This window comes from Syngnathus acus, chromosome 15, assembly GCF_901709675.1.
Source record: "Syngnathus acus chromosome 15, fSynAcu1.2, whole genome shotgun sequence".
Taxonomy (NCBI): domain Eukaryota; kingdom Metazoa; phylum Chordata; class Actinopteri; order Syngnathiformes; family Syngnathidae; genus Syngnathus; species Syngnathus acus.
In genome coordinates, this window is record NC_051100.1 from 13,666,569 (window position 1) to 13,694,253 (window position 27,685).

A 27,685-nucleotide genomic window follows, 5' to 3' on the forward strand; every position below is an offset into this window, starting at 1 on the left:
GACAGTGAGCGCCCGGTGCGCTGCGGTTGCGCGATCGGACCAAATTAAGCTCCCTGCGCACTGAGATCCACTTACATTTTGGAAAGTCCATTCGGACTTTAAAACTGTTTTCTAAATTTTAGCGACCGTTCTGTCACAATAATGCGACCAGCGCGGTGCAGTTGCGCGGTCGGCGGCGCGCTACGGTTGCGCGTTCGACAGTGCGCTGCAGTTGCGCGATCGTACAAAATTAAGCTCCCTGCGCACTGAGGTCCACTTAAATTTCGGAAAGTACATCAGGACTTTAAAAATATTTTCTAAATTTTAGCGACCGCTCTGTCACAACAATGCGACCAGCGTGGTGCAGTTGCGCAGTCGGCGACGCGCCACGGTTTCGCGTTCGGCGGTGCGCTGCAGTTGCGCGATCGGACAAAAATGCGCAAATGAACAAATTCGGAATTCGAACGATTCACTTCTCGAACCGCCTTCTGGAACGGATTGTGGTCGAAAACCGAAGCTCCACTGTAATTTCTTCTTTTAATTTCAGGCAAAGTGATGCACTTTAAATCTGTTCTGTTACAGACTAATAAAACAAGGTTACAATAAAGAAAAACTTTATTAACAATTGTTAATAAAATTATCTTTATTGTAAGGCGATCTTTCTTTTTTCTTCTTTAATGTTAATAAGGATACAAGCATGGGGGGCGCGAAATATTTTCTTCTCCCTACTTCTGATCAACATTTAAACACGACTGTGTCATTTTAAAGTAACTGCAAACTCGCTCGTGGTTAACGTCCGCTGAACATAAATAACAAATTGCCAAGTAAGTCGGCTAGAACCGAACATTTGGTTTAAACTTTAAAGACAGAAAGTCTAGCTCAAGGGTCAGAAACGTAACATTTTCTGCCATAAACGTAACAAAGTCCATAAACTGGCTCCCCGAATCCAGATGTGGCAAAGCCAGTTCAGTAATCTTGTATTTCGCGACTACAGATTCGTCACAAGCAACATGGAAATTGTCGGACTGCAAAACTGTTCAAATCCTCAATAAACACGTGAAACGAAACGTCTCGTTTACATTTCCATACCAAAGTGACGTCATTCGAAAGCAAACTGCTAAACGACGAGCTCCTGTCGATTTTGTGGACGTAAAAATGGGCCAAGATGAAAAACGAGAGCGTTTCTATTTCCATATATTTATCTTAATTTACGTATTGATATTAATACACGCGCCCCGGCGACCATTCATAGTGTAGTCTCCCTTTTGCCTTATGTCAACTGGGATAGGTTTCAACACTCCCCGCGACCCTGAACTGAATAAACGGTGTTGAAAATGGATTAGTGGAGGATGTTGCACACTCACCTGCCAGGCCGTCTTCACACATTAGATCACTGAAGAGAAATGTGAAGGAAAAGTCTGGAAAATGACCCAAGACGTAAACGTCACAAGAACGAGAGCCTGAAAAGTCAAAAAAAAAAATTCTGGTATGAAGGAAAGTCGAAGAAAAACAATCAACCAAGGTAGCTGAATGGCGCTCTCAGTTTGAAACAAGCCAATCGCAAGAGGCCTTTTTTTTCTTTTATTCTGATTATATGCTTTGAGTTACGATGCTGACCCCTAGCGGACAGAATCTGACAGATGCCGCCCGCACCATCGAGCTGCTTCTCTCATGTAACTTCACTTTATTTGCTTTTTGTGACACCTTACCCTGCGAGCATTTTGACGTCTAATAGTCGTCTATATGCTAACCAGACGTCTCGGCTAAAACACGTCTAAAAGTGTAACAAATATATACGTCTATGCCATAGACGTCTTTTAGACGTCTACGGGATAGACGTATATTAGACGTCTATATGTGAGTTTTTTTTAGACGTTTATTGAGTAGACGTTTGAATGATGGCTAATAGCTATTAGCGCGATTAGCGCTATTAGCTAGTGATCATTTGAACATCTAAGTTAAGTTAAAGTCCCAATGATCTAGACATCTATTCAACATTGAGGTTCTCTTCAATACATTTAACCGGTTATCCTTACCTTTGTGTAGTTCCAGGAAGTTTTGCTATGAATGGGAGGTTTGAAACTGGTCTATAATTACTGAGACAGTCCGGGTCAAGATTTGGTCGCTTAAGTAACGGTTTAATGATAGCGGTTTTAAAGGCTGTTGGCACTATCCCAGAGGAGACAGACAGATTGATTATATTTAAGACGGACGGTCCTAAAATTTGAAATAATTCTTTAAGTAGTTTGGCTGGAAGCGGGTCGAGTAAACATGTTGTTTGTTTAGCCGCACTAACCAATTGTGTAAGCCTTTCAAGGGACACGCTTTTAAAATTTGAGAGGGTTATTGCATGATCATCAGCGCTGGTAAACGGCGGTCTCGACTGAGCGATTGGAATGGTATTGAAGGAATAGGGGCAAAAGACACAAAACCCGCCTAGCCACAATACCAGATACGCTCACATCTCTTTGGATAAAGTATACAAGCAGACAAGTATATTCATGGAATCAACCAATAAAGCAGACATAACTAGACATTCTTTGATGCAAGATAATAACAGAGGTTGCTACAACTTTATGATTCAATATGTATTTCTGTGCACTGCAAAATAAATGTATTTTGATATGATGCTTACATAGCTTAATGACCCTTAAGGAACTGTGTAATGCATGCCTGATGTTTGTTCTCTACATCATGGACACGGCCAGAGTCGTCTTGACCGTTCAGTACTTGATTATATCTTGTGTTTTGACTAAACGTCATATGTCGCCTAATGCGGGACGCCAGCTTTTCGATAAGTGAAAGAATGAGGTACGACAGCATATGTGCAAGGATGGAGAAGAATGTTTACAGGAAGGTCACTCGGAGATAAAAAACCAGCTGGTGCCAGAAGGAGACAGCCAAGGACTCGGCCAAAGATGATCACCAAGGCCGAAAGACACACACACCGAATCTTCCATAACCAGCACCCACTCCCATGGAATCAAACTCTCCTGCGAACTCGCCCCACCCCAACTACTCATCACCCATCAAACGCGCCCCACACCAACTGAATATAAGCTGACCAAAGAACCTTGAACGTTGCCTTTTCTGAATGGAGACTTTCTGCTCTTGAAGGGCCCAGCGCTGTATTGTACTTTCCTGAAAACAGAGCTTTCTTAACAAGAATTATGATTGAACTCAACCAACCTGTGTAAGTCTAATTTCTGCTTCAGTGTCTTTGCATTTTCCTAAATCTGAAGAAATTAAACGAGCACGCAGTGAGTGAATTGGATAACAGGTGATTGGCAATGGCTTTTGCCGTGAGGCGCAGATAGCGCTCCCTAAATTGTGGACCAAAATCCAACAGTATTCTTGATCTCGTCCCTAATGGATTCAATCTTTTGAGCAAAAAATTTCATGAACTCGTCAGCTGAGTGGAAGGAGCTATCGGGGGTCGGCTGGCGTAGTGTTAGCTTTGCCACTGTATCAAATAGGTATTTAGGATTGTTTTTATTGAGATTAATGATTTGCGAAAAATAACGAGTTTTTGCTAAGATAAGCGCATCTTTATAGGCTGTCCTGCCATGCCTGATGGAAAACGTCAAGTTTGGTTAAACGCCACCTGCGCTCATGCTTTCTACATAATTGCTTAAGCGTACGTGTTTCATCTGTGAACCACGGAGTAGGCAATCTAAGGCGAGTTTTCAGACGTAGCGGCGCCACAGAGTCGATGGCATTTAACAATGTCGCATTGAATTCATTTGTAAGATAGAGCCGATGTATGCGGGAAAAATGGCGGTTGCCGGTGACAGTAACTCAGATAGCGCAGTTGCAGTCATGGAGTTAAAATTACGGCTGCTATAATTCTGATTGCTCTCTTGTCTTTGACAAGGAACTAAAATTTCAAATTTTATTAAGTAATGATCAGACAAAACAGTAGTGTATGGCAGTACTGCTATATTTGAGGTTGCAAGTCCTCGGGATAATACCAGATCTAAGGTATTTCCATTCTTATGCGTTGCTGCCTGTACGGCTTGCGTAAAACCAAACGTACGAGTTAAAGTCTGAAACGCCGAAGTAAGTGGCTCTGACGGTAAATTCATGTGGATGTTGAAATCGCCCATGATAATTATATTATCCGCATTTGTCACTAGATCAGCCACGAATTCTGAAAATTCGTCCAGGAAGCCAGAGTAGGCCCCGGGTGGACGGTAAATAACAGCAAGATAAAATGACGGTAAAGCGGTGGATCGGACAGTGAGAACTTCAAATGTTTTAAATACGTTAATCGAACGAGGCCTAAATCTAAGCTCGGAATTTGAGATGAGGGCGACACTCCCACCCTTTTTTCGAGGACGCGCCACATGCGAGCTCACAAAATTTGGAGGCAAGGCTGCCTGCTTCCCGCCACCTGGGACGTTTTCCGCGTCTTCCCGATGCCCGCAGGCACGTGCACTCATAGGAGGCAGGTGAGGCAGTGCCTCACCTTGCCACCAGGGGCGGTAAAGGGCTCAACATGGTTTCCTCAGCTGTCACCATAAGTTGTTAAAAAATGAATAATATAATTGTTGGATTTATGTTCTCCTGAGTGAATGTGTTGGTTTATCTTTTGTTGTGGAAAGATGTTCTTTTAAATTGTCGTTTTATTTTGGAGGTGATTTTGTTTTGGTGATCATGGACGACTTCACTTCCTGTTCCGGGTTGTTATGTAGCGCGAACTGCATCCAAGACTTGATGTGCGTGTATTTGTGCCCTCCTGTGTTGCGGACAATAAAATAAACGGGAAAAGTAATCAACCAACCAAGTGTGTGCATTATTAAGAGAACATGGCCGAAGAAGAAGAAAACTCTAAGAACTCAACAGGTTATGGGCCCAGGCGTAACACAACAGGAGGAAGATGGCAGAGGTTAGTGCTCAACGGAGACGAAAACGGTTACGAACTCTGGGAGACAAAGTTTCTCGGCCACATGCGGATCATTGGCCTAAAGGACACTATATTGTCAGACAATAATCCAGATGCAGAGAAGAATGCTGAATGCTACGCTGAACTGATTCAGTTTCTTGATGATAAAAGCCTTTCACTGGTAATGAGAGATGCGACTGACGACGGAAGAAAAGCTTTAAAAATACTCCGTGACCACTACGATAGTAAAGGCAAACCTAGAATCATCGCACTGTACACAGAGCTGACGTCTTTACAGAAGAAACCTGATGAGACAGTGATAGATTATATTATCCGAGCTGAAAAAGCAGTGACCTCCCTAAGAAATGCAAAAGAAGTCATCAGTGATGGACTTATTATCGCTATGATATTAAAGGGGCTTCCTGAAGCTTACAAGCCATTTGCTATTCACACAACTCAAAGCAGTGAAGATTTAACATTCACACAGTTCAAAAGCAACCTACGAAGTTATGAGGAAACCGAGAAATTCGACAACAAAGTGAAAACAGATCATGTGATGAAGGTTGATTTAACCTCAATCATCTGTCATGGATGTGGAAACCGAGGACATTTTGTAAAAGATTGTCGCCAAAAGGGAACACCTAGATGGTGTAGCTACCATAGAAGCTCGACACACAGTGATGAGACATGTAGAAGAAAAACCAAGTACAGAGATGATGCTAAACTAACTGTAGAAAAACAAGAGGACAAGAAAGAAGAGCAGACTTTTGTATTTAAAGTTAGTCAAAGACTTCTGCCTACTGACATAAGAAGAGAAGGACTAATGGTGGACTGTGGTGCTACTTCACACATCATTACGGAGAAGAACAAGTTCATAAAGTTTGATGAGACTTTTGATCCTGAGAAACACTACATGGAGCTTGCTGATGGATCCAGGACAAATAACGTCGCACTCAAGAGGGGAGATGCCAACGTCTCTCTACAGGACGTACAAGGACACTGTACCACCATCACATTGAGAGATGCCTTGTTCATCCCATCCTACCCTCAGAGCATATTTTCAGTGAAGGCAGCTACAACCTATGGAGCACAGGTGATCTTCAAGAAGGGACAGAGTGAACTGGTGAACAAAGATGGGACAGTCTTCTACATCGAAGAATACAACAGACTCTACTATTTGAAAACGGTAAATAATGAAACATCATTCAATGACATGATGTCCTGTGACACTGTTAATCTGACTTGTGATGTGAAAACATGGCACGAAATTTTAGGACATTGTAATGTTAGAGATGTGTTAAAGCTACCTGATGTTGTAGAGGGCATGAAAATCACAGGCAGTGACATGTTAGATTGTAATGTGTGCACAGAAGGGAAATTCACTAACGACAGAAACAGACAAAGCGACCCAAAAGCGAGTAAGCCATTACAGTTGGTGCACACTGATCTAGCCGGCCCCATTGAACCAAGTGGCCAAAGTGGTCACAAATATGCTATAATATTCACAGATGATTTTTCAGGGGCAGTGTCAGTTTACTTTCTAAAACAGAAAAGTGACACCACAGAGGCCACAGCAAAGTTTCTAGCTGACTGTGCACCATATGGCAGTGTTAAGTGCATTAGATCGGACAATGGCACTGAATTCACAAGCAGTTCCTTCCAGTCTCTTTTAAGGGAAAAAGGTATAAAACATGAGACATCTGCGCCATATTCTCCTCATCAGAATGGCACAGCTGAGAGACAATGGAGAACTCTCTTTGAAATGGGGAGGTGTCTTTTACTAGAAAAGGGGCTGCCAAAAGAATTATGGCCTTATGCCATTCAAAATGCAGCACACACTCGCAACAGATGCTACAGTAACAGGACTAAAAGTACACCATATCAGATGTTAACAGGGAAAAGACCAGATCTCTCAAAACTGTGGATATTTGGGTCAGACTGTTATGCATACGTACATGATCACAAGAAACTTGATCCCAGATGTGGAAAAGGAATATTTGTGGGGTATAGTAAAAATAGCCCAGCATACCTGGTTTATTACCCCCACACAGGAAAAGTGTCAAAACACAGACTCGTGAGATTTATCAAAAAGAACACTGTTGAACAACAAACACAGACTAATGAATGTGACACAGAAATTCAGACTTATGAGCATGTAGTGCCTTCAAAGGAAAGTACAGAACAACAAAATGAAAATGCAGCAGAGAATAGAACTCCTAGAGAAGAAGAAATCAACACAAATGAACACAAACCTTGACACAGAAAGAAATGAGGGTGATGATCAAAACCAAACTGAACGCTACCCTAACAGAGAAAGAAAGCCTCCTAAATATTTAGAGGATTACATATCTAACTGCAAAGTGCTAGCTAATGTAAATTCTGTAAGTGTTGATTATTGTTACAGAGCAACATGTGGAATTCCCCAAACCTATAAAGAGGCACTGATGTCACCAAAGGCAACAATGTGGAAACAGGCAATGACAGAAGAAATCAAATCCCTGAAAGAGAATGACACATTTGAACTGACTACTTTACCTAATGGTAGAAATACCATTGGAGGAAAATGGGTCTACGCCCTCAAAGAAAATGAACAAGGACAAATATTCAAAGCCAGGTTTGTAGCAAAATGTTACAACCAAACACAAGGAATAGACTACCACGAGACATTTGCACCAACAGCAAACATGACATCTGTACGAACCCTAATGCAAATATCAGTCCAGAATGATCTTATTATCCACCAAATGGATGCTAAAACTGCATATTTGCATGCTCCCATTGAGGAAGAAATATACATGGACCAACCAGAAGGTTTTGAGCAAACAGAGTCAGGAGAAAATTTGGTGTACAAATTAAAGAAATCCCTTTACGGGTTAAAACAATCAGGGAGAAACTGGTACAAACTCTTGAATGACTACCTTGAACAAAATGACTTTGAAAGAAACCTTTCTGATCACTGTGTATACAGGAAAGACATTGACCATGAAACTCTGCTGGTTATCATCTGGGTAAATGACTTGATCATTGCGGCTAGCAATATGAACATGTTGAACATATTCAAAGAAACAATGAGGTCAAAGTTTAACATGAAAGACCTGGGGAAAATATCCAGTTTTCTTGGTATCCAGTTTATACAAAAAGAGGCTGAAATCAGGATGAATCAGAAGAGGTACATTCAAAGAATGTTGGAACGTTTTGGGATGTCAGAATGTAAACCCAGATCCACACCGTGTGAATTAAAAACGGACACTACTATAAGTGGAGGAAGTGATACAAATGGGACAGTTAACCCAAGGGAGTATAGAGAAATAGTGGGCAGTCTGATATATGCCATGACGTGTACGAGACCAGATATAAGCTGGGTTGTTAGCAGACTATCTCAAACACTAGCTCAACCCACGAGAGAGGACTTAGTAACAGCAAAACAAGTCCTTAGATACCTAAAAGGCACAAATGATTTTGAACTGATCTTTAAGAAAAGCAGTGAGGACCTAGATCTAATTGCTTACAGTGACTCTGACTGGGCATCCTCTGTAAAAGATAGACGCAGTACAACAGGGTACTGTTTTGCACTTACTAAAGAGGGACCAGTAATATCCTGGAAGACAAAGAAACAGCCTACAGTGGCACTCTCGACATGTGAAGCCGAATACATTGGTCTTGCAACCACTACTCAAGAATGCATGTACTTAATCCAACTGTTAAACGGGATGGACAGAAAAAGGTACACATGTGCCAAACTGTTTGGGGACAACCAAGGGGCCATTGCTTTGAGTAAAAATCCAGTGAACCGACAGAGGTCGAAGCACATTGATGTGAAATATCACTTCATTCGAGAAGCGTTAAATGAAGGGAAAATCTGCATTGAATACTGTCCATCAGAAGAAATGGCTGCAGACATACTAACAAAACCAGTTACAAAAGTGAGACTCAGAAAGTTTCAAAAATGGTTCTTTGGAAATGCAAAAGATGCTATGGGTTAACAGCATGAGAACAAGGGGGGGTGTTGGATTTATGTTCTCCTGAGTGAATGTGTTGGTTTATCTTTTGTTGTGGAAAGATGTTCTTTTAAATTGTCGTTTTATTTTGGAGGTGATTTTGTTTTGGTGATCATGGACGACTTCACTTCCTGTTCCGGGTTGTTATGTAGCGCGAACCGCATCCAAGACTTGATGTGCGTGTATTTGTGCCCTCCTGTGTTGCGGACAATAAAATAAACGGGAAAAGTAATCAACCAACCAAGTGTGTGCATTATTAAGAGAACATGGCCGAAGAAGAAGAAAACTCTAAGAACTCAACAATAATAAAACATAATATAATATCTGTCCTGTGGTCTATGCTTTTAATGCAATTTTGGTGTGTTTCCTATACATTTGGATCATTTTCATAGTCAAAATAGCTGTATTTCTTGTTCAAATAACAACGGGAGACGAGAATCATGGAGGCTAAGGCAGTGACAGGTTGTGCCTCTCAGGGCGTGCGTGTGAGAGTGTGCACCACTCACACACTGTACTGAGCGCGTGCAAACGGCGCGTGCTTGCAGTCAGCGGGAAAATACGAGCGTTGAGGCAGCCAGTACCTTTGCCTAGAAGATGGGGCGATAGTGAGCCTGCGGCTAATAGTTCACGACACGAGTAAGAAAAGAAAAACAACCAACAACATTCGGTGCTAACGCGTTGCTATTTGGCTTTATTTTCCCTGAAAATGGAGGATATAATCTCGAAAATAAGACATTTTTCAAAACTTGACTTTCAGTCAAAGCAAGAAATCATAAGTAAGGGAAGACCAACGCCAGATTTGCGAGAATTAATTCAAACTACGGGCCTCCCGGGACGGACTACAACACGTTCGCTTCAAAAGGATTGGTACTCTAAAAAAGACTGGCTTTGTGGTTGTGCTGCCAAAAATCGACTTTATTGCTTTCCCTGTCATCGAGATCTTCATCCAGAAGGACAGGAGAATGGACTTAATTTACAAGTAAAGGTAAGAATACTGCAGTGGTGTGTTTAAATGTACAGTGGTGTGTTTAAAATGTTATTAAATTTAATCAAGAATGGGATAACAACCATGTATGCACGGCTGAACGGGCGGACGAGAAACGCTCCCGATCAAGATTCAAGAATTTTTATTCGCCATGTTTGGGCGTGCCAAACAAGGAATTTGACTTCGGTACATCACAGCCTCTGTTCAACATTTAGGTGACTAACAACACTCAGGACATGTGAAAAATGGCAATTCTTAAACATCCCCTGATCTTAAACTCCCAAGAGGGCAAGGAAAAACTCAAAACTCCACTTAATTGATGAGACTGACGCACCAGCAAATGCGAGCATCCGTCCGCTCGCTCCCTCACACAATTGATGAGTCAGCAAACAGAAACCACTCAAGCCAGTTAACTTTATTGGCAACTTTCATGTCCGTTTTGCAACTCGCTGTGACCCCCCCATCCAATCCACTTTAAAGAGGGAGACTTCCTCCTTACAGACGTCAAATCAAGGAAGTAAGTGAACTGGCTAACTAGCACCTCAACACCAGCGCCCTGTGGGATGTCATCAAGGGTGGGGTGTGGGGGGGGCGTGGCTCAGTTGAAGAGAGGTTGAACTCGCTCCCCCTTTCAGCGTAGCGTCCTGTTCTTGCTGTCTGCTGTATGCACACTGGCTCGGTTTTGCCCCTCTTATTTAATGGGTTATTGGTCTATTATTTATTCATCGCTCATTTTATTTTATTTATTATTTATGGTTTGTGCCTTCTTGTTTTTGTTTTGTGTCGCCTACTTGTATGTCTCGTCACCGTGGGATGGAGGAAACGGAATTTCGGTTTCTTTGTGTGTCTTGACATATGAAGGGATTGACAATAAAGCTGACTTTGACTTTGACTTTGAAGACGGCGAGCCCCCAGTTGCAGGTAAATTTTTTTCGGACAAATGAATTCAGAAAGAAAAAATCATGACAACATGACCAAAATACAATTTATTTATATATGTGTAAGGGAGGAAAAAATTGATATGTGAGGACACACTGACCCTCTTCCCTGTCCAAAAATCAAAAGCGGTAAATAATGGAAACGTGGGGACACACTGCCCCCTTGCCTGTCCACAAACATTTCAATAAAATGACGTATCCTCAGTGTCATTTCTCACATCCTCGCGATACGCCGGATCCATCTGCACCTACTTTACTTTACTTTTATTCCTTGCAACAACTTCTCACTCATAATCGAAAAAGAAACATGCTAAAGCTGCTAGCTAACACATCTGGCCGTGTTATCATCAGGGGACACAAGCTCGTTCCAAGTTGATCAAAACATCCCAAAAGGTTTACACTGGCCGTCTGTAATCGAGAGGAAAAAGGGGGAAAAAATGAGGCAGAGTCAACAACGGGAAGAAAAAGCCCAAAATGTCGTCCAGCAACATTTGACTATAACGTCCCGCTGGCGCTTTTCACATTCGGTAGACGTCAACAATCGGCTGCCGGGAGGCAACCACATCACATGGTCTTCTCGTTAAGCTCCGCCTTCTCCTCGCTGAAGTTGAACAGGAGGCTCTTGGCGCCGTTCTGCCACGAGTACAGCGTCTCCATTGGCGTCTTCCCGTCCTATCGTGCAGAAGGACACGTGAGCGTGGTGTACGCGGGCTCACACGCGAGAAAAGAGCCATCCAAGCACTTTGGGCGCATACTCACGCAGTTCTTGAGGTTCAGACTGGCGCCATATATCATGAGAAGCTTGATCATCTTGAAGCGGTTGATCCTCACCGCGTCGTGCATGCAGGTGTCGCCGTCCTAACACGCACGCACGTGCACACACACACACGTGTCATGTCAGACTTGCCGCCAACTTTGACTTTGGCACAACAAACTCATTTCAGAGCCAGAAGCTAGGAGAATTCATGTCGGACCCGAGTGTTCTCTTTGGACTAGGAGATTTTTCTCGGGAGGGAGCCTTACTGGGGACCAGACGCTGTACCGCCTGATGAGAAAAGCGCCTGACTCTGGACCCAAATATTCACTTGCGCCTTCTGGGAGCAGATCTTCTCTCGAGAGCAAAGGTGTCCAAGTCCAGAGAGCCCCCCCACATGCAGCCGGTTGTAGATGCAACCCGAGTGCAACACAGCTGATTCAAACCATCAGGCTCATTATCGGGCTTTCGCAAGGCTTGCTGACGAGCTAATCTTTACACTGAATCCGGGGCTCGGACAGCCCCGCTCGGGCCCCGCACCTCCTGCATCAGAAAAGCCCTCCGCTTAGGGTCGGGACTAGATGTTTTTCTTTGGCGAGCGCTCACCCTGTCTCTGGCATTGACGTCGGCGCTGCAGTGGATGAGGTACTCGGCGCACTGGAGATGTCCCGTCCTGACAGCCACGTGTAGAGGGCAACTGTGCAGCTGCACATGACACAAAGCTAAGGACATTTGGAACGCCCGTTTCCAGCCAGCGGGCACCGGAGGCACATTAAGCAGCAATATGAGCTCGTTATGAGGTCAACAAAGAGAGCGGCTCAAGTTTGAAGGTTGCTCAGATTCAACGGGGCTGGAAAAGCCCGTTGGTGAACATCAGCTCTAATCTGAGTCACCGATTCAAGAGCTAGGTGAGAGGGCTACCTTGTCTCTGGCGCTGATCTTGGCGCCGCGCTGCAGTAGTAGTTGAAGGGCAGGAAGGCTCCCGCCTCTACAGGCCCAGTGGACCGCCGTCGACTCCAGCTAACACACACACGCGCGCGCATGCGAGTTAGCAATTCCTTCCCGCGACATCCCAACGTGACGGATCCACATCGGTCTCACTTTGTCCTTCCTGTCGATGGTGGCGCCGGCGTCCAGCAACGTGATCATGATCTCCACATGACCTTTGAAGGAAGCCTTGTGGAGGGCAGTCCTCTGGAACTGAGCACAAACACCCGCACGCTCGTCACTCGGAGAGAGACCAGTTAGAGCAGCGAGTGGAGCAAGGGCAAAGACACCGGCGGGCTTGGTGACCATATGTCACACTTCCAAATGAAAACTAGACCGACCCAGAGTCAACGAAGTCATGAGTGCCGAGCGGGGACGTAAGTGAAGTTGAGGCGCCAGCATACGGACGCTGGCTGCGGCCTGCGGCAGCTCCTCGCAAGTGTTGTCAGTCAACGCGAAGTGGCGAGGTTCCAGAATATGTTTTGGGTGTTCACCAGAACATTTCCAAATTGAACAATACAGCACGACCATTGAATTTTTCAGCCAGCAGCCGCAATTTCTACTCAAAACGCACTCATGAGCCGAGTGCTTTTCAAATTTTTTTCAAAGACGCTTTACTTGGAGTAGCGAGCAGCGATGAGAAGAGTGACATTCAAACAGGAGTTAGGGGTGTAAATCGCGGGTTTTGTCACGATACGATATCATATCGATACAAAGAACCACGATACGATATTTGCCGATATCTTAAAGCCTGCTGTGATTCATTCACGATACATCACGATATAGTGCTCTACGATCGATATAGAACAATATCCTGATTTATAACAATTCATACGCAAAATCAACAAGGTACTGCAAACTCTTTATTTAGGAAATTACAAGAGTATTGTAGTATACAAAGTGCTTATTTTAACACTGAACTTTATCAAATTCCTATATTTTTTCTCATATAAGTAAGTAAAGAAAAATGAATATTCTTTCTTTTTTTTGTAATACCATTAACTTTAAAGTGCATTACTGAACTATTTAATTACAAAACTAAAATAAGTTCTTTATAATGAATGTAGTAAACATTACACCTTGACCATATGTTCTAATCCAAATGCAAAAAAAAAAACATTCTCTTGCAATACCAGAGAACTATACACTAACTTCTTGGACAGTAGCCATAGCACCAGCCCAGGAGCCGAGTAGTTGTCGGCTCCCCTTTCACGTGCCTGCTCTGCTCACAACACAACACGCCGCGCACTCCTCCCGGAAAGAGGAAGCAAGCAACAATGAACTGGATTTCAAAATAAAGTCGCGTCTAATGTCCGAGGTCAAAAACGAGCGATATAGATCGATGTTTACGTTTAGCATCGATGCCAACAAATCGTAGAGCATTATATCGATTAATCGATGTGTATCGATGAATCGTTACACCCCTAACAGGAGTAGTTAAGTGCTCATCCAAAACCACAAAGAGCTTTTCTCTCATGTGTTCGATGACCACAATGTGCAAACAATAAAGAAAACTCCAGCGAGATTTAGTTTTCAACAACATCAATCATATTATCAAACGTATTATACTTAAACCAGAATGTATGGCGTTTGGACTTCAACGAATGATCCTTGCAGACCACTAGAGGGAGCACGTACCACTCGCCGCACTCATGACTGGAGTAATTCTGATCCTCATTTCGCACGTGTCAAAACTCACGTGGTCAACGGCATCGGGGTTTCCTCCCTCGTTAAGGTACTTGTGCACGACGGCCATCTTGTTGTCCACGGCGGCAGCGAGGAACAGCGGCGCTTCCACCGTGTCGGGCTGTGAGGCATCAAGACGGCGTCACGCTCGCACGCACCCACGGCAGCGTTTTGCTTGCCACGGACAAAGTTTGTCTCACCAGCATCTCAGTGGACAGCGCAGACTTCCTGCAGACAGGCGCCTTCTTCTGGCGTCTCCTCTTCCTCAGCTGCAAGATGTTGAACAGGTCGTCCACCGTCTCCAGACGCAGCCGTCCACATTTGTCCATCTGCAACATGGTCCATCACCTTCATTTGATACCTTTTTGATAATTTAACCTTTATGCAGCCAGGTCAGGCCATTGAGGACAGACATGGACTTGCACAGCCCGCGGGCTGCAGACAGCGGAATATTCTGAAGAAATGGGGTCGAAATACAAAAACTCCTGCCTAGCTACAAAAACAGATATGCTCAAACCTCATTGAATAAAGTACATAAGCAGACAAGTATATTCACATATTAAATCAATAAAAGAATTATTTTAAGCATATAATTATACCTACACACCAAATCAATAAAGAAGACATAACTAGACATTTTTGATAGGTGGTAATGACAAAGGTTTTTATAACTTTATGACCTGATATGTATTTCAGTGCACTTTGAAATAACAAATGTTTTTTGATACATTGCCTGAATAGCTTAATGACCCTTAAGGAACTGTTTAATGCATGCCTGATGATTTTCTAAATCACGGACACTGCCAAAGTCGTTTAAAAATGTTCAGTACTTGATTATAGTTTATGTTTTGATTAATGCTAGACGCCAGTTTTGGATTACTACTGAACGTTCTGGACAGAGGGAAATATTTTGCCTAACAATGAAAAGATATGTGTCAAAAGAACAAACAAACAAATGCATGGTAAGTGGTGAGTAAGAACTTTGCATAGTCAGGTAACATTAACAAATTGATGATGTCACAGCCAAAAGTTCACATAATTCCGTACAAAATGACAAAATTGAAAGTATGATGAATGGGTGGTGTGCGACAGTGGGCGAAGTGGATGTATGTGCAAGAATGGTTTACACTGGAAGGACACTTGGAGATAAAACCGGTAGAGGTGCCAGAGGAAGAGCGGCAGGAGGAAAACAACCAAGAACCCGGCCAAAGGTGATCGCTAAGGCGGAAAGACGGGATGGAAAACAACAGCCCCCGCACACGCCGAATCGCCCATAATCAGCACCCACCCCCACGGAACCAGCTCTCACCGAACCAGCACCCACTCCCATGGAATCAAACCTGCGAACTTGCCACACATCCTGACTCCACCCATCAAACTCGGCCCACACTGGCATGTACAACTGAATATAAGCTGACCAAAGAACCTTGAACGTTGCCTTTTCTGAATGGAGACTTTCTGCTCTTGAGCATTGCCGCACGAAAGCCCCAGCGCTGTATTGTACCTTCCTGAAAACAGAGCTTTCTTAACAAGAATTGTGATTGAACTCAACCAACCTGTGTAAGTCTAAATTTTGTTTCGGTGTCTTAGCCTTTTCCTAAAACTGAAGAAATAAAACGAGCACGCAGTGAGTAAATTGGATAACAGGTGATTGGCTATGACATTGGTTCTCAAATGGGGGTACGTGGAGGTACTGCCAAAATACGTGAGAAAAAAAAAAAAAAAAACCAGCAAGCCTGATTGTCTTGAGAATTAGTTATAAAAAGTTTGATGAAATACAAATGTATGTTTTATATTCAGTATTCAATTTTAATCCTTAAAAAACGGACTCTCTACAAACCAATAGCAGTCACCTGCGGTTGCCTTGACCGTAACAAGGAGACGTGGCTAAAGCGTAGCAGCGATGCTGCTGTTGAAAACACGGAGAAACAAGTATAAATGAAGGCAAAACCAGAGCCGACAAAGTACCGACAGTACATGGAAGACTATTGTTTGATGGGATGTACGTCCACAAGTTGTAACCCACCCAAAGCGCTGTGCTTTTTTGCGGGGAGAAATTAGCCGACGCTAGCATGAAGCCGGCACATCTCCAGCGGCATCTCACCACAAAACACGGATGCCATGTTGGTAAGCCACCGGAGTTCTTCAGGAGGAAACTTTCTGACTTCAAGTCATCCCAAAACACAATGCGAAAAGCCTCCACTACATCAGCCAAAGCCCTGGAGGCTTCTTATGCGGTTTCTTTGCTCGTAGCTAAAGCCAAAAAACCGTTCACCTTAGCTGAAGAGCTGCTGCTCCCCGCTGCTGTTGTATTGGCCGACACTATGCTAGACAAAAAAATCTGCGGATACATTAAAAACTGTGCCTTTGTCTAATGACACCGTTTGCCGCAGAATAGACAAAATGGGTGCGGACATTGTCGAACAAGTTGTTGGAAAACTTGGAGACTCTTTTTCACTCCAGCTGGATGAATCCACAGATGTCAGTGGGAATGCACAGATTGTTTCTTTTGTGAGATACATTGAGACTGACGATGTAGAAACTGAATGTCCTCTCAGTTTATATCTTTTAAGTTGAAGCTTTAATAACTTTCACGCACAGTTACAGGTAGTATAATATACTCCTCACTTAGCCTGTACAGCAGGGGTGGGCAATTAATTTTTACAAGGGGCCACATGAAAAACCTGAGTTGTGTCAGAGGGCCACACCTACGATAACTTAAACCTGCTCAATTTTCTTCCATTGTAAAATGCACTAAATTATTTATTTTAAATAGCTGGTACTGGTAATTAGAAGAATACAATTATTCTGTTTATATTTATATTAAGCTATGTGAAATTGTGGTGTATAGGTCAAATAAAAAAACAATCATTAATCAGTACAATTTATTCTTAACTTATTTAACTTTTCCTCAAATGACAAAGCCGCTGCATCTCTGGGTGTGAAGTTTGATAAAAAGTCCTTGTTAGGCTTGCAGTTTTGCTAGCAATGCATCAGCCTCTGATGCGCGCTGTTTATCAGACAGATGTATTTTTTCTCATGCTTGGTCGTGTAGTGGCGACTCAAATTATATTCTTTAAACACAGCGACCTGTGTACCACAAATCAGGCACACGGCTTTACCTTTCATTTCTGTAAAGAAATACTTGGCAGTCCATGTCTTGTTGAAAACACGGCGCTCCTTGTCAACTTTTCTTTTCTGAGGGTCAGCACACATTTCTCGGGCAGCATTACTTCGCACTGTTCACCTTCACGCACAGCTCACAAACACGTACGCTACACGGAAGTGCGACGCCTTTCAAAATAGAAGCAAAACAGTTGTATTGCACGCACGACACAGTTTTTTTTTTTTTTTTTAATTAAGTTGTAATCAAATATAATTTACGATTGGCCTCATGCGGGCCGGACAGGGACGCACAAAGTATTTTGCCCAGGGTCTGCTGTACAGCAACAACTCTATCATTGTTCAACACACTCTGACTTCCTCAGTCTCTTAAAGGGGTAGCGTCTAATTATCACAACACTACATCTCTCCTTTTCTTTTAAATGAAATGTCCTTCCTTAGTTTTAGCTTTACTTACCCTGACAGAATGTACATTAATAGAAATAAAGTGGCTTCCAAAATACAGTAATATAAAATTGTGATTCCGTACTGTATTATTAGTTCAAAATCAGATATACAAACGTTTGAACAAATAACTAGGCTTAACATCTCTGAGCAGTACTGAACACACATTACTCTTGTGTCAATAACAAACATAACGGTGGCGAGAACTTGTCAGTGTCTCATCACTCTACATAACCTTTGCTATATTTCAGTGATAAGTCTTTGAGGAGGTCGTCTGTTTACCCTCACAGGACATCACCTCCTGGCTTCAGGGTTAACGTGTTCAGGATCACCTGCTTGTCCATTAATGTTAGAAAAATGTATATATATGTTATCATGCGTTCTCTAATCGATGCTTTACTGCAATATTACTGCAATATATGCTTGCTGTTTGGCCTTGCTGTTTTTATGATGTACCACAGAAGAGAGAGGTTACAGCTGGATCCGACAGGTCGCAGCGGACAACTCAGCAAAATGAAGACATCTACCAAGACAGTTCCTTTTTAACAAAGACCCTTTTGATCTGATCAACAACATGCCTCATCGCTATCTTGCACCCCCCAATGAACCTGCAAGTGATCACTCATGTTTCCTGATTTCATCACAGACACAAAGAATGGTTGCTGATCACTCATACTCCTCATCATACTGTTCCTTTTTTAATATGTAACACCTTGTGATTTTTCTGCTTACGAGACAAAGCCCACGTGCTATTCCCCTCCCCTTTAGGGGCTTTATCTCATTTTGTGGGTAGGGCCAATCCAAATAAAAAGCGCAGGAGTGCGTACAGATATTTAGTGTAGTGAGATTGTTGTAAGCGATCTGTACTGCACTCCTCGCGAGAAAAGAACTAATATTCCGTCTCACTTGTGGTTTGTTTGCTGATGCTCTTCTCTTAATAGTTATTCAGTCAGTGAATTAAACCTGACAATTAACACTGTCATCATCACAGTAATCACCGTCTCCTGTTGTGAATGGGACTTCCGGTTTGTGTTTCAGGAGTTTGAAGTGTGATCTATGTCTTGTGAGTTTGTGTTCATGTCTCTGTGCAGTGACCATTGTTCCTTTCACTGTGATGACTTTGTAGGGGTTTGGGTTGAACGGTGTCACAAGGTTTTCCTGTTTTCCTCTGTTGTATTAGGACAACATCACCCTCCTTGAGTACAGAGTGTGATGTGTTCCTCCTTTTGTCTGCATCATTTTTCATTTTGTCTTTCTTCAATCCATCTGTCCGACGGAGATCTTCATCACTGGGAGGATGAGAGATGGATGGTAGTTTTATATTTATGGGGCGACCATAGAACACCTTAGCCGGCTGGTTGATGGTGTGATGAGGTGTTGCACTGTAGTTCCTGAGGAACTTGTATAGCTCTTGTTTCCACGGCTTGCCTTCCAGCGTAGCCGTGTGTATCGCTTTGGTCAGAGTCCTGTTGAATCTTTCAACTGCAGCGTTGGCCTATGGCCAGTAGGGGGTGATTTTTCTGTGGTGGAACCCAAGGTATTTTGCAAAGTCTCAAAAGTCCTTGCTTGAGAATGGGGGCCCATTATCGCTTTTCACCACTTTTGGAATTCCCACAGTTGAAAAGATTTTGTCCATGACAGGGATGCGTTTGCATGCCGATGTGGACGGCATAATCTCCACAAAGGGAAATCTTGAATATTCATCTATGATGACTAACAGGTAGTCACCTGAAGGAAAGGGGCCACAGAAGTCCACTGCAACATCTTCCCAAGGCCCCTGTGGGAGTTCAGACATTTGCAGTGGTTGATGCTCAGTCTTAGGTGTGGATGATTGACAAGGAAGGCAACGGGATATCAGTTCCTCAGTCTGTTTGTCTATCTTCGGAAAACAGACTTTCTCTCGGAGCAGCTGCTTAGTTTTGACAATGCCTTGATGTCCCTCATGAGCAAGTGCAAGTGCTCTGGATTGCAGGGTCACAGGCATGACGAGTCTGGTGCTCTTAAGAACGTGACTGCCTCCATTCACAGTTGTAAGTTCTTCCCTAATGTTGTAAAATGTTCTCAGAGTTGACTGATCAAATTGTATGGCGTTGTCATGTAGGCCGTCCCAGTTACCTGAGTGAATAATTTTGACAACATGTTGTAACAGTGGATCACCTTGAGTCTCTCTCTTCACTTCTTCGAGTGTCATTGCTTTGGGTACTGCATGTGTTGCAATGAAGGAGACATGCATTTCTGTGTCTACGTCATCTGTGATACTGGGCGTGTGAAGTGTTTGTGGATGGCGAGACATGTAGTCTGCCGGGTTTGATTTTCCAGGTTTGTGAACAACTTTGAACTTGTAAGGTTGCAGTCTGAGGGCCCACCTTTCTATCCGAGCGGGAGGCTTGGACTTTGGGTTGTTGAAGATGAGCTCGGTTTGTGGTCCGTGATCATAACGAATTCAGCTCCATATAGGTATAAATGAAAATGCTCACAACTCCAAACAATAGCCAGCGCCTCTCGTTCGATCTGGGAATATCGCTGTTCCACTGGGGTCAGAGCCCTACTTGCATATGCTACGATGTATGATTTGTTTTCCACCTTGTCAGTCTGTGCCAGGATTGCACCGAGACCAACTAGACTCGCGTCCACAATGACCTTTGTTTTTCTCTCGGGGTGAAAGTAGAGCTGATCAGCCTGTCTTTTAGTCGATTAAGGGCCTCTGTATGTTCCGTTTTCCATGACCACTCCGTGTCCTTCTTTGTGAGTTCACGCAGTGGTTGGGTAATTGAGGAGAAGTCCGGGATGAAACGAGCGCTGTAGTTAGCCATCCCCAGTAGGCTGCGGACCTCACTCGGATCCTGTGGGAGTGGCATGTGTGTGATGGCTTGTATTTTCTTCGGGTCAGGTGAGATACCGTCTTTTGAGAAGATGTAGCCATAGAATTCCAGAGATGTTTTGTGGAACTCATACTTATCTCTATTAATTGTGAGATTGTTTTCATGGAGTCTTATGAAGACTTCTTCCAGGGAGCGGTCATGCTCTGCAGGGGTGGTTCCAAAAATGATGATGTCATCACTGAAATTTCTGACTCCCTGTATTCCGTGGAGCACATTTTGGATTGTGTGTTGGAAGACCTCTGCTGCTGAAGAGATTCCAAAAATGAGGCGTGTGTACCGTCTCAGTCCAATATGTGTTGAGAATGTAGTGATGCATCTGGACTCAGGTGCTAGTTCAAGTTGGTGATATCCTGCATTGAGGTCCAGCTTTGAGAACATGGTGGCGCCGTTGAGATCATGCATCTCCCTTACACCTCCCATCTCACCCGCAAGGCGACCAAGATTGTGAGTGATGTGAGTCACCCCGCTCACTCTTTGTTTGAACTTCTGCCCTCTGGGAGGCGGTACAGGAGCCTGCGCTCCCGCACCACCAGACTTTCCAACAGCTTCGTACTCCAGGCTGTTAGGATCCTGAACTCGCTCCCCCTTTCAGCGTAGCGTCCTGTTCTTGCTGTATGCACACTGGCTCGGTTTTGCCCCTCTTATTTAATAGGTTATTGGTCTGTTATTTATTCATCGCTCATTTTATTTTATTTATTATTTTTTATTTATGGTTTGTGCCTTCTTGTTTTTGTTTTGTGTCGCCTACTTGTATGTCTCGTCACCGTGGGATGGAGGAAACGGGATTTCGGTTTCTTTGTGTGTCTTGACATATGAAGGGATTGACAATAAAGCTGACTTTGACTTTGACTTATGATGTCATCCACCGTAGGTGATATGTGTCTCTCCCTTTGGACAGCTTTATTAGGCAGGCGCATGTCTATGCAGAGGCGTAGTTTCTCTGTTTTTTTTGCAGAGATGGGACCAAGTCACACATATCCAAGTCTCAAGTAAGTCCCAAGTCTTAACCTTAAAGTCTTAAGTAAGTCCCAAGTCATTTTTTTCTTGGGCAAGTCAAGTCCTTAAATAGGTCAAGTCAAGTCCAAGTCAAGACACCTTATTATTGCAATTTTACCCGCAGAATCTGATCTTAGTAACGTGAAAAGACAAGATATAAGTAACTTTAAGTAACCATCATTGTCCAATGTGTCTAACCTGTTTAAAAAATATGACAATAATTTGGATTTGCACTGTGATTACTGATATTCAGCAAAATACACCATGGAATCAAACAAATAAGAAATTACCTCATACACTGATTTATTGACAGCTCAATCTAAACAAATCAACGTCTGCCGACAGTGTCTGACACATTTGAGTTGCAAATATGATAAAAGAATCTGAAAAAAATCTGAAAGAAGAAACACATTAAAAAGCATTAGAAACATTTTATGTTTCATCTGTAACATCTGGAGACACCAGAGCTTACATATCTTCCACTGTGCTGTCCGTCTTTTGCCATCATAAAGGTAATTACTAGGGGTGTAACGATTCATCGATACACATCGATTAATCGATATAATGCTCTACGATTTGTTGGCATCGATGCTAAACGTAAACATCGATCTATATCGCCCGTTTTTGACCTCTGACATTAGACGCGACTTTATTTTGAAATCCAGTTCATTGTTGCTTGCTTCCTCTTTCCGGGAGCAGTGCGCGGCGTGTTGTGTTGTGAGCAGAGCAGGCACGTGAAAGGGGAGCCGACAACTACGCGGCTCCTGGGCTGGTGCTATGGCTAGTGTCCAAGAAGACGAGGAAATTCGCTCCCCTTTGGGCTTCAAGTCATTCGTTTGGAAGCACTTTGTAATTTCCTAAATAAAGAGTTTGCAGTACCTTGTTGATTTTGCGTATGAATTGTTATAAATCAGGATATTGTTCTATATCGATCGTAGAGCACTATATCGTGATGTATCGTGAATGAATCACAGCAGGCTTTAAGATATCGGCAAATATCGTATCGTGTATCTTTGTATCAATATGATATCGTATCGTGACAAAACCCGCGATTTACACCCCTAGTAATTACGATAGCCGAAGGTGATGACTCGCGGTACCGCTCCCGCTGACATGTTTGTGCATGTCTGATATAAAGGGCCGTGATTCTCCAATAAACACGTTAGGTACGTAGAGAGGGCACGACTGATTGATTGAAAGGGTAGTGATCCAATTATGACAACGCCATTCTCAGCCTGCGCTCCTACCGTGTTATCGATATTATTTTTTTAAATGTATTATTAATTTTATATTCAAACTGAAAACATAAACTAAATAACACTGAAGTCATTCAAGTCATCGTGTTTCAAGTCAAGTCCCGAGTCTTTAACTTCCAAGTCCAAGTCGAGTCTCAAGTTTTTTTATTTTTTGTCAAGTCAAGTCACAAGTCATCAAAACAGCGACTCGAGTCGACTCGAGTCCAAGTCACAGTGACTCGAGTCCCCATCTCTGGTTTTTTGGTTTCGGTGATGCCACAATGCAGGGGTGGCCAACCAGTCAGAGACTAAGAGCCACATTTTTTACTGTGTCATCGCAAAGAGCCACATCATACACATGAGCACACATGAACACCCCCCCCACACACACACAAACACGCACACACACAAACACGCACACACACACACACGCACACACACACACACACCCCCCTCTGCTCAGCCAAATTTATTGTGTGACATTATGTCACGCACCAACATGATAATGACAAATTGACTCCTACAGTACTAAAACCACAGAGCAAAGACCACATTTTCAACAATGAACATTGTGTGCATTGTCTCACACAGACAAACTCTCAGTTCAACAAATTCCACAAACAAAAACATAAGTTTTTTCACTTACTATGTGTGGCGGGACAGACCATTCGTTTTAGTTTGTCGTTTTCAGGAGACAAGATTTCAATAACGTCACTGAGGCATATTTTAACAAACTCCACTTCATTGTATGGCTTTTTAGCCCGTGCAATGTTCCAAGCCAGTTGAAACAATGCAAGTGTGACAGTCTCTGAGTTCTTCGTAATTTTTTTGAAAAACTGTACCTATTTTTCTGCCCGACTTTTCAAAGTCTCCAAACTTGTGCTTGCGAAATTCAGTCCCTTTTGCAAAGTCCTTATCGATATTGGCATGAAGTGAGCTGAAGTGGCGCTGACCATTTGAAGCTTTTAAATGCGCCAATGACGTCCGACATATCAGGCAGAATGGCTTGCCATAGCGTTCAACAAAAAACAACTTTAACTCTGTTAAAAACGTCCTGTGTTCATCGTCATATATTCGTTTAGCTGTGCATTTTTTCCTTGCCATTTTGGCAAGCGTCTTGTCAGCTTTTCTGGACCTAATGGGCCCCCGTAGTCACAGTCGCCATTCATTAAAAAGCCAGCAAAACCAATCGCTCTGTTTGTCCCTCCTCCTTTGCGGGATTTCACCTCACGCGCATGCGCGTTTGACCGAAATACCATATTGAACTCAAGCGAAGCAAATACGCACGAAAAATAAACACAAATGTTGATATGAACGTAAAAGAGCCGCAGGAAACTAGCCAAAGAGCCGCATGCGGCTCGCGAGCCGCGGGTTGGCCACCGCTGCTCTAAACTTTGTAACTGACCCTGGCTAAATTAATATTAAAATATATGTCTATGTTTCCTATGCAAAGGTGGAAATATTGCCAGTTTTGGTGCTTCAGAAAGTAGGCCCAGTACTAACTCAGAGCAGCTGACAGGTAAAGGACAGTCATCTATCAATGCATGGAATTTTATAGGCTATGACTATGCATGAAACATTTGGGAAAAAAGCATATATTTAACCATATCATTCTTTTGATATTGATTAAATGTGTTCTTGTCAATAATATAATTATCATGCTGGTTGTTCTGACACTCCCAGCAGATGCAGAGTATACTGGCAAGACAAGTCAAGGGAGCAGTGCAAGGGAAAGGCCAACTCAGGACACAGACAGACAGTCAGACTCAGAGATACCTTTTGATTATTTTGCTCGCCCACATTCTAGAGATTTTGATTTGTTTTTCCCGGTACCACCCACAACAAAACCCAAAGAATGATTGTGTCCATGTGTGTGTGCACAAATGCATTTTGCTTGTGCCCATGCATTTAAGTGTGGGTGTGAACATGCACGTCTGGGCAAGGGCAGGGTGGTGAAGGAATGGGGTCAAAATACAAAAAGTCCTGCCTAGCTACAAAAACAGAAATGCTTAAACCTCATTGAATAAAATACATAAGCAGAAAAGTATATTCACATATTAAATCAATAAAAGAAACATTTTAAGCATATAATTATACCTACACACCAAATCAATAAAGAAGACAGAACTAGACATTTTTGATAGGTGGTAATGACAAAGGTTTTTTGAACTTTATGATCTTATATTTCTGAGCACTTTGAAATAACAAATGTTTTTGATATATTGCCTGAATAGCTTAATGACCCTTAAGGAACTGTTTAATGCATGCCTGATGATTCTCTAAATCACGGACACTGCCAAAGTCGTCTAAAAATGTTCAGTACTTGATTGTATCTTATGTTTTGACTAATGCTAGATGCCAGTTTTCGATTACTACTGAACGTTCTGGACAGAGGGAAATATTTTGCCTAACAAAGAAAAGATATGGTTGGAAGCATGATTAAACTAAGAATATGATGACGTAAGCAAGTACATGGAGTATCAAAAGAACAAACAAACAAAAACATGGTAAATGATGAGAACAAACTTTGCATAGTCAGGGAACATTAATAGATTAATGATGTGACAGCCAAAAAGCTCACATAATTTCGTACAAAATGACAAAATTGAAAGAATGATGAAAGAATGAGGTGAGACAGTATGTGCAAGAATGGAGGAGAATGTTTACAGGAAGGTCACTTGGAGATAAAAACCAGCAGGTGCCAGAGGGAGCCAGCCAAGGACTCGGCCAAAGATGATCGCAAAGGCCGAAAGACGGGATGGAAGACAACAGCCCCCACACACACCGAATCGCCCATAACCAGCACCCACTCCCATGGAATCAGAATCTCCTGCAAACTTGCCCCACCCCAAAGACTCATCACCCATCAAACTCGGCCCACACCGGCATGTGCAACGGAATATAAGCTGACCAAAGAACCTTGAATGTGGCCGTTTTCTGAATGGAGACGTTCTGCTCTTGAAAGGCCCAGCACTGTATTGTACTTTCCTGAAAACAGAGCTTTCTTAACAAGAATTGTGATTGAACTCAACCAACCTGTGTAAGTCTAATTTCTGCTTCAGTGTCTTAGCATTTTCCTAAATCGGAAGAAATCAAACGAGCATGCAGTGAGTAAATTGGATAACAGGTGATTGGCAATGGCTTTTGCCGTGAGGCGCAGATAGCGCGCTCCCTAAATTGAGGACAAAATCCAACAGTGGCCCTGGTTACACAATTGACTCCTGGCCTGAAAAAATCTCCCAGTCCTGCCCTGTTGCCAAGTATTCATCTAAGCAACCATTACAATTTCCACTCGTGTAGCATAATGCTAGCACAGCATCAGCACAACACATTAAAATTATTCCATATTTTATATCAATCAATTAGCCCAAACATTTTTTAGAATTAGCAGTAACATCAAAAACTCTGATAGACTTTATCTTGAGTGTATCGTTTGCATCTTTGAATTACTTTGGATCCTTAACATATTATTTGCACTGCATGAGTAGAACTGTTTATTTTATTTAGCGTTTAACTAGAATCAGCAAAGGATTGGTATCAACAACATTGGCAATTTTTTTCTTCATCAAAAATTTGCTCAATGTGTCAGTGAAGTACTGTGGTGCGCCTGAGGGCGGCGCCCCAAGCACAGCAAATAACCTCATCAAGTTGACGTCCACTCAACGTTTCCATGGATTCCGCATCACAGCACAAAGGTGCTGTCTTGTTGCCACTCTCAGCCATGGCAAGCGTGCGTTCATGCGTGTATGTGTGTGTGCGTGTGTGTGTGCCTGTGTGTGTGTGTGTGTGCGCACTCACATTGAGGGCCACCACGCTGACCTCGTCGTGCACGCCACCGCTGTCGTCATCCGACAAGTCGCCGGACAGCAGCTGGCATTGCGAGCGGAGCTTGCCTCCTTCATCTCGCTTCTCGTACTGGCCGTGGTGGACGCTGCTCTCGTTGACCTCTGACCTCTTTTCGCTCACCTGCACGTGGGAAGACAAGTGTCACTCTGATGCTTAGTTCTCAAATGCACGTGCGCACGCTGACCATTTGCTGGACGCTGTGCAGCCACATCTTGCTTCGGTGCGATCTGTCTGCCTGACCCGGCCCGCGTTTGTCTCTTATAGCTGCCAGCCGCCCCGCCCACACAGCCGTCACGGATGCAGCTGGTGCATGCCAGGCCGAGGTCTCACTCTGTAAGGAAATCCTCCTCCGGGCCATAAGGCATCCCATAATATGTGTGCGTGCGAGCAAGCTGATCTGCCCGCACTCCCCTCAAATGGAAGCCACTTGATGACATAAACTGCAATCTTGGAATGGCAACACCCGATTTTGATGGACTTGGATTTTGTCTGGACGTATGAATGTATTTGAAGGGGAACCTCGGTTTTTGTTTAAAATATGAGAACGCATCGAATTCAATCAACATTGAATCGTCTTTCATTGGACAGACCGCATTTACCAAGCATACAGACACCTTTGTAAACTGACTCTCTAAGTGAGCCAGCTGTATTGGTTCGACCTTGTCTACCGAGATGCTGCTCCGAAATGCGCACACACACAGTGCTCACATGTCGCGTTTTCAGAGATGACAGGATAGGCCGGGAGTTCCTGGAACATTCCTCTTGTCTGATTCGTGCAAGTGAGTCACGGCGGCCAACGTAGGCCATCTTTGGCCTCCAGACAAGTGACCTGTGAAATGTGACGATGTCATCACTGGCAGGCAGGAGGACAAAATAGTGGTGATTGGGGGAGTCGCCGATGGTGTAAGGGTACACTTGACTGTCTTGTGTGCTGACACCGTGAGTTC

At 43.3% G+C, this 27,685-nt stretch overlaps 3 protein-coding genes and 1 long non-coding RNA gene across 7 annotated transcripts in view; 2 read left to right on the forward strand and 2 right to left on the reverse strand.

Annotated features, from left to right (window-relative positions):
- LOC119134884 (kinesin-like protein KIF20B) overlaps positions 1-1,552 on the reverse strand; it is a 30,729-nt gene extending 29,177 nt beyond the window's left edge. For 2 of the 3 annotated variants that reach the window (XM_037272076.1, XM_037272077.1), the window contains exon 1: positions 1,344-1,552. The gene's annotated coding sequence lies outside the window, so the exon portion shown is untranslated. The remainder of the gene's footprint in view (positions 1-1,343) is intronic. The other variant, XM_037272075.1, reaches the window with a different exon arrangement.
- On the forward strand, positions 518-17,142 carry LOC119134982. Its single transcript, XR_005100459.1, has 3 exons — positions 518-549; positions 1,381-1,384; positions 16,854-17,142. It is a non-coding gene; the product is annotated as an uncharacterized LOC119134982 (long non-coding RNA).
- LOC119134919 lies at positions 4,883-7,351 on the forward strand. The gene is made up of 2 exons (XM_037272172.1): positions 4,883-6,050; positions 7,269-7,351. Exons 1-2 carry the CDS (start codon positions 4,929-4,931, stop codon positions 7,296-7,298), a joined length of 1,152 nt encoding a protein of 383 aa, XP_037128067.1. The 5' UTR covers positions 4,883-4,928; the 3' UTR covers positions 7,299-7,351.
- On the reverse strand, positions 10,815-27,114 carry LOC119134922 (ankyrin repeat domain-containing protein 1-like). Of its 2 annotated transcripts, XM_037272176.1 has the most exons (9): positions 26,923-27,095; positions 26,691-26,858; positions 14,413-14,541; positions 14,226-14,333; positions 12,641-12,739; positions 12,461-12,559; positions 12,146-12,244; positions 11,545-11,643; positions 10,815-11,457 (listed from the first exon to the last, which is right to left on the reverse strand). In XM_037272176.1, the coding sequence occupies exons 1-9, from the start codon at positions 26,947-26,949 to the stop codon at positions 11,350-11,352; spliced, it is 936 nt and encodes a 311-aa protein (XP_037128071.1). In that variant the 5' UTR covers positions 26,950-27,095; the 3' UTR covers positions 10,815-11,349. The 2 variants fall into 2 exon arrangements, with proteins under 2 accessions (XP_037128071.1, XP_037128072.1); XM_037272177.1 differs by lacking the exons at positions 10,815-11,457; positions 11,545-11,643 and adding an exon at positions 11,655-12,064 and having other exon boundaries at positions 26,923-27,114.
- Positions 27,115-27,685: the final 571 nt, after the last annotated feature.